Here is a 16,867-nt window from a genome sequence, read left to right as displayed (position 1 = left end):
TTCATTATTACAGTAGCAATTTTATCCAGCAATTCATACTTTAAAGCATTTTTTACTGTCAGAATTACAAAGGAACAGTCAATGACTAAATGTTAATGGTCTAACAAACAATGTGCTTCAATGTCTAGATCAGTGAATGTACACAATGCTTCAAAAATACATGTAATCTGTTTCAGTACGGTTACAGATCTTACCTAAATTTGAAGAGTTGAATGGTGCTCTTCAGGACTAGCTCATAGAAACTGAATAAAACCTGTAACTTTGTAGTATTACGCTACTTAAACATGAAAATACGTTTTATTTAAGCCAGTATGAGCATTTAAACACCCACCACCAGTAAAGATGGACCTCATTCTTAAAGTTCCACTGATACCTGGCCTATACAATAGAATACTTCCTCATCCCAGAACTAATCCTTGTCATTGCTTATGTTTCTGCAAGACAATCATAAAATTTAGACTTTTTGTACAGCATGGGGGAATTATTTCTCTCTGGATATTGTATGCGGTTGTCTGCTAAAAGGCTGAGAAATATTTGCTCTCTAGAAATCAAGTAGCTCTTAGGATTTATTAGCGTTTCATCTAATAGTTTTCTTACATAACAGGATTGTTCCAAACTGGTAAGAATAAAAGGAGATCCCCTCCAACTAATAACTCTATCTGAATGTCGTCAAGAGAGCTTACAAGATTCAATCATGTTGTCACAATCAGCAAAGCAAATTAAGTTTTAATTATAGCATTTTATGTACATCAACATCTCACCGAAAAATTTGTTGCATTTCTCATCACAAAAATTGTGGCACTTTCAACATTTAGAACATGATTTCTATATCTTATTACTATGAAGTTTAGATTACATATCTTTTAATATTAGAGACTTGCAAGTTAAGTTAGTTTTCACCTCTTTGTACAATTTACCTTTTGAGCAAATAATTCATACAGAATGAATGTTTCAAACAATTTCATGGTACAGTTTTGTTAAATTAAATATGAACAAGTTATTTCTACACACAATTTTTTCATGCAGAATTACCAAATGGTATGTTTCTTCTTCCTATCCACCCAGAAATAATTTGAATAAAACTCCTTAAATCCCATCCTGCTCCTTCCCCAAATATCCTGTATGTGTTAGCTGGCAAACTATCAGGAGCATAGGCCTTTCTGTAATACAGAACGTGCCATCATTTTGGTTCATGTTTCCTACAGATTGTCCTAAAATTGGAGTCACATTAGAAACCATGAAAATCAGTGTTTGCTTTTTTATTTAATCTAATCTAAAGTCACTGTAAAATTAAACCTAAGCATTAGGTCAGCAGAAGAACATTTAAAATTGAGGCATTTGTTCTTGCATGACCCTGAATGTGACCATGAAGGAAGGAATTGCTACATATGCAGTGTCACACCCTCACAGTAAGGCTTATAACTTACTTGGAATAGTAGTGAAATGCACACTTGGAGAAGAAGCACACTGCATTTCTTACCAGTGCTTACATACCGTATAAAAAACAGTGCAAATACTAGCTTTTAGCCCATTCTCTTGCTCCTTCCATTGTTGAATAAGAACATTGCTACAAATATATAAACATTAAAGGGGCAAAAAAGCATGACCAGAGCTTAACTTTCTACCCCTCGTTTACTGTAATAGTGCACTCTCTTACAGGTGAATTAATTTCATGTATTAACTCCACATCTTAAATATTTTGGTTGCTTCAACACTAAAATGCTGAAGTGGACTCAAATTCAGTCCAGGGTAGTGGTTTTCAACCTGTTTGCCTGCAGCCCCCTGGGCATCCATAGACTGTGTCTAAGATTTCCAAAGGGGCCCGCACCTCCATTTGAAATTTTTTAGGGTCCAAAAAATGTTGGAAAAAAAAATCATTGGTCTAGTGTAATTCCAAAAGCCATTTGAAATCTATATCAACAAAGCTAAAACAACAAAGTCTTGTGCCTATATTTAAACTGCAAATTACTTAAGGCTATAAAAAAGGTTTACACTATTCCACAAGCTCACTTATCCAAAAGTTTTGGCTTCCCAACATAGATTAGAATAAATTCCAGTAAATTTAGTTTTACAAGATTAGTGCACCTTGAGGTTGGCCCAGAGAAAAGACACTGGACTAACTCAAGACATTCTAGCTCCTAGACTGAAGTAGTCAGTATGATTTATTAATTCAGGATTTGAACCAGGTAGCTAAAAATGAAAAGCTCACTGAGCTAACACTATACAGTTGGGCCATATGGCCAGTTTTAACACCTCAAGTTCCAACACAGAGATAGAGCTTGATTCAGCCAGCCAGGGTTTAGGGAGAGGAGAGCTGGGGGAAATCACACTGGAAAAAAAAAACCACTTAAAATCAGTGATCCCAAAAGAAAATGCACTTTTCATATTAAAATGACAATCTGATTGGAAACATGTTAGGAATAACCAGAGTGCACAGTTTGCCTTAACATTAAAATGCAGTTGTTATACATGCAGCATTTTAAACAGTCAAAGAGTGAACAGTGAACATTGTTTTTGTAGATCTCCAAAATAAACTGCGATCAGAGCACAGTATGTAAACCTGTAGTTTTGTCAGAGAGACTTACTATAAACTAAAACATACAGAAAGGAAAGCTTTCAATTGTGAAATAAAAAAATATTTTTTTCCCCTTCCATACCTCTATCTCCAGAGCTCAAACTCTGTGCAGGATTCAGTAGCACGCATGTGTACTGAAAAATGGAAATTTTTAAAGACAACCAAATTACAAAACATGCTAAGTTAGTCTGTAGCCACAAAATCCTCAAATTAAAAACCAAAATCCCACACGCTGCATAAAGTGAATTGGGGGAAAATGCATACAACTGCACTAAAAAAAACTAAAATAAATTACTGTTTATGTAGTACTAGAGACTGCTATGTGAACTAATTCCAGAATTTCCAGTACCTGCATTAAGCTTTTTGTCCATTAAACATTCTTCCTCATAATTTCATAAGTCTTAACTTCAAGGACACAAATGGGTGAGCCACAATTTGATTAGCAACTGTAGGTGAGTTGTTTTATTCCAAGCACAGTAGACTGACATGCTTACTTTTCAAGCATCTTCACACCAACAAGCGCTTAGGTCTCTGAAGTCCATTCACAATCCATTTGACTAGATAATCTTGTCTCTCCAAATGTCCACCCACTCTCAAAACCAAAAAATCCACTGAATGAAACTCAATCATCCATTTGCTGTTTCTTCACTCTTTTACAAACATTCCTGTAATGTGTACTCCTACACGTTGGAATACAAGTCTAAAATGATTCATTTAACATTTTGAACATAAAACACATAAAAAGGACATACAAGAACTATTAAGAGTAAACAATCTGAAATGTTCACAGTGCAGGGCACCCTGAAACCCAAAGGCAGGTCACATACAAACACATTTAATAAGCTGTTTGAGGCCTCGAGAAAGGAGGAAACTGTCAATACATATTTCTGAAACAGTACCTTGTACACAGACATAGAAATTATTGCATATTTATCAAATTTATTTTCAACTCTCACATTTATGCTAGATTTCATAAAATCAGGCCTGTTTTCTGCAGCCTTTGTTCAGGATTCCTCAGTGAGGAAGCCAGGTATTTTTGTCATTAATGAAAACTTTTGCCTTTTAAAAAACAAAAAACCCATACTTAGTGATCCAGTATCCCATTTATGCACATTCTGCAGTTACTTCACTTTAGAGCCTTCCTCTCATATTGCTATGAGCCAGTTCACATCCCAAACCTGTCATCAAGTGAAAGTTTCAAGTTAAAAATTCACACAGCTCTATCAATCTTCCCCTTATTAATTCATGGTGCATTAAGTGAAGAGGCATAAAAGGAACAGATTTGAAAAGTCAACCTACCTATCAGAAATAAACTTGTCCAAAGCTTGATTTTTAATCATGCGTTAAGAGAGTCTCATTAAACTCACTGGCATGAGCAGCCTGGAGGTCTGAGTGCTAACTTCTGATTCCTTATGAGCTAAACACTTATTTCTGGGAAATCAACCAGGGTTTTGGAGCAGAGCCCAGAGCTGGAGCGCTGAGCAGTGGAGCTGCAGGTTTTTGCCTGGAGCTGGAGCACAGCTCCGAACCCCTGAAATCAACTGCTTACTCAGAGTACTGAACAAAGCTGTGTTTTCATTTGGATCTGAATAGGTAAATTGACACATTCATCCCTCCCCAACTTTACTATCCAGCCCTCTCAATTAAATAACAGGACATACGCATTTAGGCACAGGTCTTCAAAAGGTATTAGGTACTTAACTCCCACAAACATTACTGGAAGTTAGGCAACCTGAATAACTTTGAAGATCTGGGCCTTACTGATTTAAGCAACCTCTGCACATTATTTCTGGCTGTCAACTCGCCGCCACCACACCAAGGTGAACCAAAAGAGTCACTTCAACAACTATTCTAAAAGTAAACTGACTTGTTGTAAGACTTTCTTATCCAAATGGAAAAACTGGAGTACATTTCTCCTGTTAACTGATACAGGAGTCCAGCTTTCCTGGCTAATGGGAAATGTTTTAACAACTGAAAATTCCTAGATTCCGTGGCCCAAAGGGATGAAAAGATTGGAAGATAAAAATAAGCTAACAAGCTATTTTGTGAGGGCAAATATAAGATCATAGATATTATAAGGTGTTCGCAAGAAGACACGGATTGTGTTTTGTGGATACCACACCAAAAAGATATAAAAGGCTGTCTGTGGGTGAACATACATTCTCTGACCACAGAAGATACGCAGCTTGGAACAGCCATTGAGAGAAGGCAATTTAGTCATTCAGTCCTCCAAAATTACACATCATACCCACCTAGCTTAATTTCAGAGAACCATCCACTTTTTTTTAATAAAAAGAGGGGAAAAACATAGGCACTGGCTGCCGAGACAAGTGAGGAGTTTCATTTGCCTCCCCCAATAAAATACTTCTGAAATGTATATTCAAAACTCTCTCAAGTGAATCATGACTAATTTTTTTTCTTTACTTAATATCATTTGCATTCCTACTGCTAATTTTTTCACATCTTTGATATACTTATTAAAAGGCTGTAGCCTCATTCATTTTCATTACAGTTTTCAGATACTGAGATGCAACTGCAATATCAAATTCAATACTATTGGATATATAGCAAGAGAACACACACTAGACACCTCCAAAGACAACAGTATAGAACACAATAATGGACACTTAGAACAGTTATTGCAAACTTGATTAAACCATTAGGTGGCACATGATGTTCTCTAGTCGTCCACGTATCTGCCTCAGATACCAGAGAGAAGAAGAGAACTGCAAAGATGAGGTCAAACTGTAGACTTGAAATTCGTAATTTTTTAAAGCACAGAAGCTCCAAGACTTCAACATTGCTGGAATACAGAAGATGGATGTTCTGAAAATTACTTTAATTGCTATACTACAGCAAAGTACTAGAAAATAAAGACTGAGTGTTCCAACAACTTTACATCAGAGCAGGTTCAAAGTTTAGTGTGTTAGTATAAAGCCAACACTAAAATATTTCAAAGTTAAAAAAAAAAAAAAAAGAAAAAATGCCCCCTAATGCAACAGCAGGAACTAGTGAAACAAACACTGGAAAGGTACTTTCGTGGATAAAGGCGGAACTGCATTTAAAGTGCAACACTTCACTATGCCACTTCCATACTGCAAAGAGAATGAACTCTTCCAAATCACCTTTCAGTCCCTGCATTGCTTTAAAAATAAACACACCTGAGAACGAGTAAGGCTGGATTAGAAACCCACTCAATTGTAAAACGTCAGTCTTTGATTTTTGTTCATCCATAATAGGTGTGCTGTCAGAGGTCAAAACTTTTCATTATGGCATCATGGTCAAACTTGAAGCTTAAGAAAGCTCTTGATGAGAAAGTGATTTTGTAATGACCATTACATGCCACAGAGTGTGCCTCTGTATGTTCCAGCAGGTCTTCAATGGAGAAACACATATCATACGCTGCTGCATCTGCTTAAAAAAAAAAAAAAAAAAAGAGACAGAAAAAAAAATATGTTCTACAGTTGAAAGTTAAGTGGTATTGATCAATGAAGAGGTCATTAAAATATGCTACTATTTAGGTTTAAAAAGCTGTACATGTTCAATTAGCATTTACTTACACTGGCAATTTTATCAATTTGGACATTTCAAACAAAAAGTGTAGCAAGGAATTCCTTATCTTTATTGGCCACCTAGTGGTCAAAACAAGTTTTGTAGGAGTTACACTAACAACCATTTGGGTAAAAACTGTTAACTCTCTTCTGTAAAGCACAGGTTAGGGCAATAATTTTTTGGTCAAGGTATAGTCAAGGTCCAGACTCCAGAGAAAACAACCAGTAAATAAAAAGTCTGCAGTCCAATCAAAGGCATCTGGTGGTCTGGATTTGGCCCACCGTCTGCCTATAGAGTTAGGGTGACAAACTGCTTGGACACAGTCCCATTCCAAAGTGGAGACTGGACAAGGGGCTGGAGAGCCCCTCAGGGACCTTAAGTCAGGTGGTGGCAATTTCAGAACAGCCCTTGCACCATCAGCAGCATCAGATGCTCCAGCTCCTATACTACCATGAGAAGCCTTTTCAGTGACCTATTCAAATGGTTACCACCATGGCATGCCTCCCTGAGGCCCAGCCCAGATATACAGTGCTTTACTTTCTGCATCAGTGGTGATCTACAAGCAATTGTATATTCCACCATCCTACAGATTTCACAACTACAGTAAGGGATCTTAAACCTTCATTTAATAAAAGGTTTCCCTCTTTGGCATGTACTGTAATAAGTTGACGCAGTCTCAAAAATTGTTTCAAGTGAAAAATTAGTATATTCACATACAAATGAAAGTTAATATACTTGCCTGTTTCAAAGTTATCCTGAAGTCTTCTTGGATTAAGTTTTTTTTCACATTTCTGATTAAGAAAGTGAGCATACATTATACTCTTCAAAATACAGGTCTTAATTTTAACAGCATTCAAGGAAATAAAATGCAATTGCTAATTAATACCAGACTGGTAGATTAAGTTCACTCTGCAGTGACAATCATTCTTTAATTAGGCATTAAATATTTGTTTTAAATCAAAGCAGCTAGTTTATTATCAATCTATCTTTAAAAAGTGAATTCTGTGATATTGCTATGAAGAATTATCTAGCAAGAGTACTCCTATAAATCTTCTGAAAGTGTGAAATAGGCAGTTTACATATGCCAACTCTCTCTTTTAAAGGTTTTTAAAAGCAATCTAAAAAGTTTCTTTTCCTGTAAGTATTTGCTATTGCAGCCTGCTGAGAGCTGAAGACAAGCTATTTACTTACTCTTAGAGTGTAGGTATCGCACCAACATCTGAGATGTGGAAACTTTATTCATGGAAATGCTTATTTGCTTAAAGAAAAAGGGGCAGATTGAGGTGCATTAAGCACATATTGTGAGACGTGCATGCTCCAAGAATACGTGCTAACTGCAATTAGATCTGCACTGTACCCCTGTATTGAACGAGACCCCAGATTCCATGGAAATTGATGCAAAAATCAACCCTTGACTCATAACTGTTTCAGAATCTCAGTTTTCATTTTAAAAAAAAAGTTTTTCTAGCCTAATGTTTGTAAGGACAACATTTAAAACCTGAACCAAGCATAAACTGATGCGTTAATACCTGCCCAAGTCTGCCCCCTGCCTGTAACAATAGCTACAAGGTGTAAACTGCCTCATTCATCAAGGTCCCATGTCCTCTGTGCTTCCAAGGTTGTGGAATATGGCGTTTTCCCCAGAGTTTGCAGAAGTCAACATTTCTTCTGTCACCAACCTCCTGACATTTCGTTGTCACCCCCTGCCTTACCAGGACCCAGCCCACAGCTCCCTGTTGCTCCCGTTTTCTCCACAGTGCATGCTCCCTACACTGTTACATGGAAGCCGACAGCAGGGAATTGGGAAGTCAGAGCTGAAGTCAGATTTTCAGCCCAGGAGCAGGGAGAACCAAACGTGTAGGCTGGCAAGATGAACTGCCTGGAGAACAGTGCAGCAAATGAGGCCTAGGAAGTCAAGATAAGGAGCCACTGAAGCTGACTACAAATCCCTTCTAGTCTCTGGCCCACTGGGGGTGGGGGAGATGGTGCAGTTTTTTGAGCTTGGCCAAATGGACAATACTGCAAAAGCCAAGACACAGGGTGTAGAACTGGGCCACCTGGAGAGCATGGTGAAAAACCCATCCTCAAAACATACCACTGTCAAAAATAGTCAGATAAATTTTGTTAACAAGATTTTCCCTGACCAATGATCCAGCTGAGGGTGTTTGTGTGTAAGGAGATGGGAATTAATGTTATTTTATGGTGGCTGAATAAGTTAATGTCATGGGATTTAGGGTTTGTTGAGGCAGAACTTGATCCCATTGTGCCATGGATATAGGTTTGAAGCCTACACCTCAAACTGTAGTCAGGCAGAAAGCAGGGGAGTGACTAGGCATATACTTTACATTTTCAAACACTGTGGTTTTGCCATACCACAGTAAAATATTTATACACTCATTTTTGAGCAGCAGATATTTTGCCATTGCAATGTACAACACTAAACCATTCTCTGTCAAATACCTGGAATATTGCAGGAAGGATCACTTTAATATGCATTAGAATTCAATTACAAAATGCTAACTGGATAAATTATATTAGTCAATGCTCTGCAAGTGTACATGTATATGGGATGAGAAACGTCAACTGCAGTGCGTACATTGAACACTATTGTTAAGATCTGCATGCAATGTGACATTCCATCACCAAAACCTTAGTTTGCACACACAGTTACATGTCACCAAAATTTGTTAATGCAAGAACTATTGCTGTCAATCTTACCAATGTATGGTTCTGTTTTGTTGGCTGACTGTGGACCCCATTTGTCCTCTTCTTTTGGTTAGAAGTGTCTTGGTATTGCTTTCTACCATTACCCCTCATGTTCTGAGTCAGCCACACCCAAAAAAGGTAATACAAATAAAAGTTAAGTGCTTGTGTCATATCCCACTACATTATGATACCACTTATATAGCAACTGTCATCCAAGTACCTCAAATCATTTTAAGGTTTAGAAACTGAGGCACAAGGAAGTTATAGCTACTGTTCAAGGTTATTCTGCAAGCCAGTGGCAGAGGTAGGAAAAGACTCTCAGTCTGTTGATACCCAGTTCCCTGGTCTAATCACTAGACAATGCTATTTCCATGATATAATGAAGTCCCATCATTTAAAGGAATAAACCCAAGAGTCTATCCCCCTACAAATGATAATAAATAATAATTAAGTGAGTCTGAACAAAGCACCACCATTGTTTTAAGGGGTCCAAACAAATCTAATGAATTTGGAAATCAAACCTACCTTTATTTTTAGAGCTTCAGACATGTCAGAATGATTGTTATATGGCTTCTGTTGCTGTGGTTGTCTGTACTTTGTCCACTGGTCTCCTGGAGAGCCATCTGTAAACACCTGCTGACTATAACGAAGTTTGGATCTATCTCATTTAAAAAAAAAAAAAAAATCTGAAAAAGAACTTGGATTCAAGACTATTATGATCAGAACAGAAGTACACATTGTTCTGCTTCTCCAGACAATCTTACAAGCTAAGCTAAAGCAGAGAAACATTGGATCTTAAGTTAATATTCTCTCCACTCACTAAACTGTTTTTTCTTATTGGAGGAGAGTTATGCACAAAGGGGAAAAAAATATGATGTCATAAAGCAACAGTAGGTAACAAGTTTGTTCCGCAAACAGAGCTTTACCGTCAAACGGGAGGTCCTGCAGGGAGGTCTGCACCTCGCTGGACAGCCCAGATAGAAAGAGCCATGACACCCTTTTCATGGATACGGCTGAGGCCATGGACCGTGCAGCTGTGTCCACTGCATCCGAAGCAGCCTGCAGGGTTGCCCTGACAGCCACAGTACCCTCCTCCACCAGCGTTTTGAACTCCTTCCTGTCACGCTCCTAGAAGGAGTCCTTGAACTTGGGCAGGGAGCCCCACAAATTGAACTCATACGGCCCAGGAGAGCCTGGTAGTTTGCCACCCGTGACTGGAAGCTCAAGGACGTATAAATTTTTCTTTCAAAAAAGAGTCCAGCCTCCTTTAATCTTTATTTTTCAGGGTAGGGGCTGGCTGGCCCTGCTGCTCCCTGTGGTTGACCGACTAGACCACCAAGGAGTTAGGAACAGGGTGGGTGTAAAAGTATTCATGCCCCTTGGTGGGTACAAAATACATGCATTCCGCTCTCTTGGCGATGAGGGCCAATGAGGCCGGCGTTTACCAAAGGGCATTTGAAATGTTTGCCACCCCTCATGGAGAGGTAAGGCCACATTAAACAGGGAGTCCGAGAGAGCTCCTCCATCTCCTCTGCTTGGAGGTGGAGGCTTGACGCCACCCTTTTTAAGAGTTCTTGGCAGGCCCTAAAGTCCTCCTGCAGAACGGAGGGAGGCAGGGCCGTAATCGCCGCATCTGGGGAGGGCGAGGAGGGTGGCACAATACTTTGGACATTAACTTGCACCAGAGGGTCCATCACCTGGTCAGTCTCCGGGCATGGTGCCAAGGATGTACATCCCACCAACTCCTTCCTCGGAGGTCTGGAGAGGGAAGCCAATGGTCCTTCTGAGGCTCCAGCCACCAAGCAAGCCCCCCACCAGGGGCTACGTTGGAGGCCACGGTGCCCACTGGTACCATTGGGCCGGCCACAGGGCCCTGTGCCACTGCACCTGCTGAGGCACCAGCGGGGCAGGCTGTTCAGCCTCACTGCCCTGGCCCATCGATGGACGACTACAAAGGGAGGATGGGCTGATGTATGACCAGCAGCTGTCCCCGGCCTGGGAGAAGCGGCAGCGCTGGGAGCGGTGCAAACCACGGGACCATGGTCCCAACATAGATAACCGGACGGTCGGTAACAGCTACTCCACAATCAGCTCAGCGGGCGGACCCGCGAAGGTGCTGCTGTGATGAGGTCCTAGAGAGGGACATGGAAGGGAACAACATCGATGTCCGGGCTGTGACCAGCTACGATAACCCCTCTGATGACATCAGCCTTGGTCCCGTTGGTGTTCGCTCCTCGAGGCGAAGCAGTACCAAGACTCTCAGTCAGACAGCCTGGTGGGTGTTGAAGGCGATCCACGTGGACTTTGCCCTGAACAATCGCTGGCTGGCAAACGGCATCAGGAACATTCCCTTGACTGAGACCAGTACCAAGCTGGGGGCAACTGCGGAGAGTCCAGCAGCAGCTTGCCTATGGAGCACAGGGCTGATATCAGCGGTGCTCCTGGTGCCAGCATGGACGTAACATCCCAGACCACCTGCAGGGTCTCTGGCGTGGAGGGCGTCCGGACATCCGGGGAGGCCTGCCCCAAATAAGCCAGGCTCCTGCGTACGACTTGAGTCGGAGGTATATTGGCTGGTGGAAATCGAGGACTGCCCAACATGGGTCTAGCCTCTGTCCCGAGTTTACTCTGGTGTCACAGCAAAGAAGGCCTCTTTCTAGCCTTCTTGGCGTTCCCTGGGGACAGGGAGCGGTGCCAACTAGTCGATGGCACCAAAGGGTGCCACCCCTTCATGGAGAGGTAAGGGCACATTAAACAGGGTGCCTGGTGCCGACTCGGAGCGGCACGCTGGAGCCGGGGTCAGCGCCAACTCCATCAGAATAGCCCGGAGCCTAATGTCCCTTTCTCTCTTAATCCTAGGTTTAAACGACTTGCAAATCTTGGAGCCATCGCTGAGATGGGTTCCCCCAAACAGCGCAGACAGTCTGCATGTGGATCACTCAGTGTCACAGATCACCTACAAAAGTGTCACACAACTTAAAACCCGGGGCACTGGGCATGCCCCGGCCCAGGAGCTCTAGCTAAACTAAACTAAAAACTATCCAACTACAGGCACTAAACCAATAAGCAGTTATGGGGATGAGCTACAGCAAAGCTGGAGTAGAGCAGTTCCGAAGCACCTTCACTGGCAGCAAGAAGGAAATGAGGGTAGGGGGAGCACGAAGTGCCCATTATATTGCACCATGGAGATGCCACTCCAGGGGTTGCTGGGGCGCTCCCCTACAGGTACTGCTAGGGGAAAAACTTCCAGCACCAGTGCACATGGCGAGCACACACACCTATTGTGGAATACACATGAGCAATCACTCGAAGAAAGAAAGAATTTTTCTTATTCTAGAATCCTGTCACCTGTAGTGTTGGGTGGATACCAAGTGGGTACACCTTGATACTTTATTGATGACACCAGTGCTGAACTGACCCAGATTGCTGATGGGGAACCTCCCTTTGTCAACCTGAACTGGTTTGAGAATTTGCTCAGTCACATAACTGCTAGGAAACCCTACAACAAAATTGCCCATTTTAATCTAAAACTTCCCTGTGATTTAACCTGTTACAAGATCATTTTTTCAATCGCCCCTAAATCACCATGACAACATTGGTTTTATCCAACTTTCTTTGAAATTGACATTACTTTGAAATTACCTTTAAGTACATGGCTATCAGTGATTCTTCCTGACTTAGTCCCATCATTTTTGGCACCTCTCCCTCCTTTCAGCACTACACTGATTATCTTAGAAAGCATATCTACCTGTTCTACCTTCTGATAAAGAATTTCAATTTTACAAAAAGTTTCTCTTTCACTTGCTTTTCATATTCCTGTATAGGAACTCAGGACATTCTCTCAGTTTTGCCATATTCTAAAATTTTCCATACAGTAGTTTCAAGCACATCAGGGCACCAATTAACCTCTTCATACTACTACTACATACTACTAACAGTCCTATAGATCTCTCTATAATCTATTATATTAACCCATTCTGAAAAAAAGAATGGACATTCTTCATCTTTGTGTAGCCAATGATTTATAAAAATGTTGACAACGGACATGTCAAAATTATCTAGCTTCTTACCTTGTTTTCTCCATGTTGAGCTTGGATGGTGTGCTCCCAGCGGATGAAAATCCATTGTCACTATCAGAGGAGTCCCCATATCTTCGAGAAAGCCAGTCTCTCAAAGGTCTGTGAACAAGTTAGAGTTTTGTCAACACACTATAACACAAGTTAGTGTTTTGTCCAGCGTCCTGAAAACAAAAGGCTAGACTTTGGCTTATCCTGAACATACCTGATGAAGGGAATGGCCATGAAAAACTTGTTAGGTGCCAAACCTAGCTTGGACTTTGGAGTCATGTCATTTCTATGGCATGGTAATTTGTCAATTGAGAACCATTCAATGTTCTGAAACACACAAAAAAGTAAATTACTTTAGTGAAGTCATCAAGGGACTTAAGCAAATACACATCATCCACAATGATTTTCTTTAAAAAGAAAAGACTACAGCAAGAGTCTGAATTAATGAACCATGACAGAGCTGCTGGCCAATACAGGTTATTTAAAATAATGTTAGGATCACTTTTCTGGCCACAACCACAATGTAACAGACATTACAATGCAAGTTTGAAGTGTTATTGTAGCTGTGTTAGTCCCAGAATGAGAGAGGGACCTGAAGAAGTGCTGTGTGTAACTCGAAAGCCTGTCTCTTACACCAACAAAGGTGGTCCATTAAAAGATATTATACCATCTTGTGTCTCTGTTACAATACATAAACACTGTCGGAGGACAGAACCTCTAAAATGTGGAATGCAGTACACAATACCTCAGGTATTGAAAGTAAAGTTCATTTAAAATAAAGTCTGCAACAACAACAGTAGTTCTTGAGTATGCACTGAATGTCCTAGAGAGAACAATGGTAATTAGAGGATACAAATAACTTTCAAAGCTTGTCTCTGCCCCCCCCCGCCACCTCACATGATATGCACTCAGGGGAGAGCATGCAACATGCTGAAGGGCCTTTACCCAGAACACAAAAATGGAAATCAAGGTTTTAACTAGACCAGCAGTTCTTAAACTGTGGGTTGGGATCCCAAAGTGGGTCACGACTCCACTTGAATGGGGTCACCAGGGCTAGCATTAGACTTGCTGGGGCCCTGGGCGGTGGGGCTCAGGCTTCGGCTACAGTCCTGGATGGCAGGGCTAAGGTTACAGGCCCCCTGCCTAGGACTGAAGCCCTTCCCCCCACGTGGGGCCCTGAGCTTCAGCTTCAGTCCCAGGTGGCAGGGCTGAAGCCTTTGGGCTTCAGCTTTGCCCTCCTTCCCCCTCCCCCTCACCCGGAGCTTGGGCCAGCTCAGGCTGCAGTCTCCGCTCCTGGGGTTGTGTAGTAATTTTTGTTCTCAGAAGGGGGTCGCGTGAAGTTTGAGAACCCCTGAAAGGGGTTTGAGAACCAAGTCAAGAGGGTCCTTAGATGAAGAGCTAGTAATTTACAACTCTGGGGAACCAACCTAAGGGGAGAAGAGGAATGTTTAATAAGGTCCTGTTGTCCCTATCACACTTAGTGTTCAAAAGATATAAAGTTGGCATTAATTCTAGTCTTAAAACAAAATTACTGTTAAAGTTAAAATGTTATCTGCACGATGAGAGAAATTCAAGTTTCAGAAGTTAATGAATGTCGCAGGCAGTGACAAGCATTTCTCAGCACATTAAGCACTTTAACTTCTTCTCCATCCCAACAGCTTTCTAGAAGTCCGTTCAGCTCACCCACACAATGGTTGGCTCCCACTGTGTCCCACAGCCAAGTCTACTCTCTGCTACCCATCATACACTAGATCTGCATTGTACAGAATGTTTATAGAAATAAGGCAAGCCCCATTTTCCTCCTCCAATGCGTAGATTAATGTACAGTATCCTTAAATATTTATATCCTTACAGAAAAATATGTATAAGAGATTAAAAAAAGGTTAACTACAAAAAATATTTATGAGAAGACAAAGTGGGATGTGCTTTATTGTTAGTCAGCCTGTACTCCAGTGCCAATTTATGATGGAGACAGGTGCCACAATGAGCAGCTGGCCAGCAATCAGTCTGCACATATGACCTGCAGAAAGTTGACAAAACCTAAAGTAAAGACATGCTGCTTTTATTCCATTTGGGGCACTCACTAGCTTTTGTTTAATATTTAGTTTTAAATCAACCTTTGCTGAGGTAGTGGCAACCTGAAAAATCTTTAGAAATAAACATAAGTATGTGTACCCGAATTTCTCTTCTGGTTTTGGGATTGAATTTTGTGTCCTTTGGAACTCCTGGAATGATGTACAAGCGTGCTAGCTGATCATTGATTCGTAGTTCAATGTAGTCATCTTTGCAGATGTAATCTTTGATATCAAAACCAGTTTCTTCAAACACCTGAGAAGCACACAGATCAATTTAGAATTGTTCAAGTCATACCTTCAAACAGATTTTTGAATATATAATATACATTTACTAACATACAGATTAAGCTACTAAATTCAAACTGGGCATGCAAGCACATAATGGAGATACAGAACTCAGAATTACTCAGTCTGCTGACATACTGTTACAACCTGTTACTCAGAAGGAATTGACGCGCTAAGCCTGTCATAGGATCACTATACACACTGAAAAAAAAAGTATATTATGGATCAACATTTTACTGGAGTATTTCACATTTCACCATTGGATGGGGGGAAGATCCTACCTCTTAGATATGGACACAAACTAAGATTAGATGTAGATTTAATTTAAAAAAAAATGATTTCATCCACTTCATATTATAAACAAAACATTTATACGCCTACCAGGTACCACTATTGAGACAAGCCAAACATGCAGTTATAAGATAATAATAATATTGGCATTTAAGTCTATTTTTTGCAAAGTAATGTATGGGGTGAGGGGACTCCAGTTTCTCCCCTTCTCACCACACACACCATTTTAGAAACTGAAAAACTAGCATTTATGGAAGCTTTTGATCAGTGCCCTGGACTGAAAATGTTGCAGATGCCTTACAAAAATGCAGCCCTGAGGAATCTTAATGAAGGCATGTACATCTGTGAACCAGCACATACAACAAACTGGTTTGAAAAGAAGTCTGTTCAGCATATGACAAATTTCATTGAGATCTGTGCCCACCTCTATATAAACTGGGTCTTCTTGATTAAACAGGTTTTCACAGTCTAGCTTGTCCATATGGAGTCAGCATTGTTCTCTGGATTATTCATTTTGCCAAATACATAAGAAAAATAATTTGTAAAAATCTGTAAATTAAGTCTCTATGTAGTTATGGGCAGACTTTTGGGAGTACAGATTTTCTAGAAGCAACAACCCTTCCACTGCTTCATATACATTGAGAAATTTTTGAAGATTAATGAAAAGGGAGCAAATTAAAATGCAACTGATGTCTATCAGTTCCTCCTATGTGGCAAGACCATATTTATAAAACATGGGAAGCTGTTTCATAGTGAGGAGTTAGGTTTAAGGGTCTGACATAAAAGCTTTTAAATAGGAAAAATTATTATATGCCCTAATAATCTTTAATACAGTGGTTCTCAAAGTTTTGTTTTGGTGACCCCTTTCACATAGCAAATCTCTGAGTGCGACCCCCTTTAAATATTAAAAACAAACATTTTTTTATATATTTAACACCATTACAAATACTGGAGGCAAAGTGAGGTTTGGGGTAGAGGCTGACAGCTCGCGACTCCCCATGTAATAACCTCACGACTTCCTAAGGGGTTCCGACCCACAGTTTGAGATCCTCTACTTTAATATTTAATACGTGAAATGGATGACAGCTCTAGGAGATTAACACAAAATCTGAGTTTATTTCAGCGCCAAAAGAAAGTCAATTTGTTTTACCGTCTCTGGGGACAAACGCAAGAGCTTTTAAAAGACAGTTCACCTAATGCTATTAACTTCGGACTAGTCTCCTATGCAAAAGGAAACTGCTGGGTTAGAATAGAAGCTAAGGGAAAAAAATATGCAAGTTTTGGTGAATGATGTTCTAAACCAGAGGTGGGCAAAC

General features: G+C 40.5%; 1 protein-coding gene across 5 annotated transcripts in view; it reads right to left on the bottom strand.

Annotated features, from left to right (window-relative positions):
* Positions 1 to 697: 697 nt before the first annotated feature.
* The window catches only part of DCP2 (decapping mRNA 2), a 32,975-nt gene continuing 16,805 nt past the window's right edge, over positions 698 to 16,867 (bottom strand). For 2 of the 5 annotated variants that reach the window (XM_050945906.1, XM_050945907.1), the window contains 7 exons: positions 15,076 to 15,228; positions 13,115 to 13,227; positions 12,904 to 13,011; positions 9,359 to 9,491; positions 8,846 to 8,947; positions 6,867 to 6,918; positions 698 to 3,255 (listed from right to left, as the gene is read on the bottom strand). In XM_050945906.1, the coding sequence (XP_050801863.1) occupies positions 3,221 to 3,255; positions 6,867 to 6,918; positions 8,846 to 8,947; positions 9,359 to 9,491; positions 12,904 to 13,011; positions 13,115 to 13,227; positions 15,076 to 15,228 (696 nt within the window). In that variant the 3' untranslated portion in view covers positions 698 to 3,220. Of the gene's footprint in view, positions 5,987 to 6,866; positions 6,919 to 8,845; positions 8,948 to 9,358; positions 9,492 to 12,903; positions 13,012 to 13,114; positions 13,228 to 15,075; positions 15,229 to 16,867 lie in introns of all 5 variants that reach the window. The other 3 variants (XM_050945909.1, XM_050945911.1, XM_050945908.1) reach the window with 3 other exon arrangements.

The sequence above is a fragment of the Gopherus flavomarginatus genome, chromosome 3, assembly GCF_025201925.1.
Source record: "Gopherus flavomarginatus isolate rGopFla2 chromosome 3, rGopFla2.mat.asm, whole genome shotgun sequence".
Lineage (NCBI taxonomy): Eukaryota > Metazoa > Chordata > Testudines > Testudinidae > Gopherus > Gopherus flavomarginatus.
This window is presented reverse-complemented; position numbering and strand designations above follow the sequence as displayed.